Raw genomic sequence first — 933 nt, forward strand, 5'->3', positions numbered from 1 at the left:
TTTGTTGTCTTCTTCTGATGAGATCCGTGTCATTCAGGCAATCCGTGATGGCGTGATAGAGGCGAGCATCAACCACGAGAAAGGTTTCGTCCAATCAAAAGAGACCATGGACATTTACGGCACCAGAGAGCCTCAGCTGGCTTTTCACCAGAGAATCTCCTTCTGCCTGGACATTCACAACATGTCTGTGAAGGTAACACACCTGGACACACACACCTCTGTACACACAACTGGACATCCACAACATGTCTGTGAAGGTAACACACCTGGACACACACCTGGACACACACCTGGACACCTGACTGAAGTGACCCTGTCTGTCTGTGTCTCCTTCAGGCCATGAGGTTTCCTCCCAAAGCTTACAACAAAGACCTGGAGTCAGCAGAGGTAAAACACACACACACACACACACACACACACACACACACACACACAGTTACAGGTCTAGTCCTGTCCTCTGACGTCTTAAATACATGTGTGTGTTTGTGTGTGTGGTGCGTTCAGGAGCGTCGGGAGCGGGAGCAGCAGGACCTGGAGTTCGCCAAAGAAATGGCTGAAGATGACGACGACAGCTTCCCATGATCCTCTGTCTGGACTTCCTGTGCAGACAGGAAGTAGTTCTGCGTGTGTGTCGGCACGCTGATGTTCGTAGATCACCTCTTACCCATAATCCCCCTCTCCTCTTTTCTCTCTGGTGTGTATTCTGCTGTGTAGCCTTTCATCTTCAGCTTGTTTTTTCTCTCTGAGACAAATAAAATTCTTTGACTTTGTTTACACTTGCTCTGTGTCTGTGGGTTTCTGGGTAATGTAGTCAGTGAGCTCCAGGTTGTAGATGATGGGCAGGTGAAACTGAACCCAACAACATCCTTCTGTGTGTCACCTGTTCGTCCAGCTGTTCACATCAGGAATAATTACATGTCTCGTTAAGACAGG

The 933-nt window shown here is 48.6% G+C and overlaps 1 protein-coding gene across 1 annotated transcript in view; it reads left to right on the forward strand.

Annotated features, from left to right (window-relative positions):
• Positions 1–776, forward strand: part of LOC111651040 (26S proteasome non-ATPase regulatory subunit 3-like) — a gene marked incomplete at its 5' end in the record, with an annotated part of 3060 nt that extends 2284 nt beyond the window's left edge. The window contains 3 exons of the mRNA XM_023400999.2: positions 9–193; positions 337–387; positions 505–776. Coding sequence (XP_023256767.2) covers positions 9–193; positions 337–387; positions 505–582 — 314 coding nt within the window. The remainder of the gene's footprint in view (positions 1–8; positions 194–336; positions 388–504) is intronic.
• Between the last annotated feature and the right edge of the window lie 157 nt (positions 777–933).

This window comes from Seriola lalandi, unplaced genomic scaffold, assembly GCF_002814215.2.
Source record: "Seriola lalandi dorsalis isolate HSWRI2012SDOR001 ecotype SW California unplaced genomic scaffold, Sedor1 jcf7180002053194, whole genome shotgun sequence".
Lineage (NCBI taxonomy): Eukaryota > Metazoa > Chordata > Actinopteri > Carangiformes > Carangidae > Seriola > Seriola lalandi.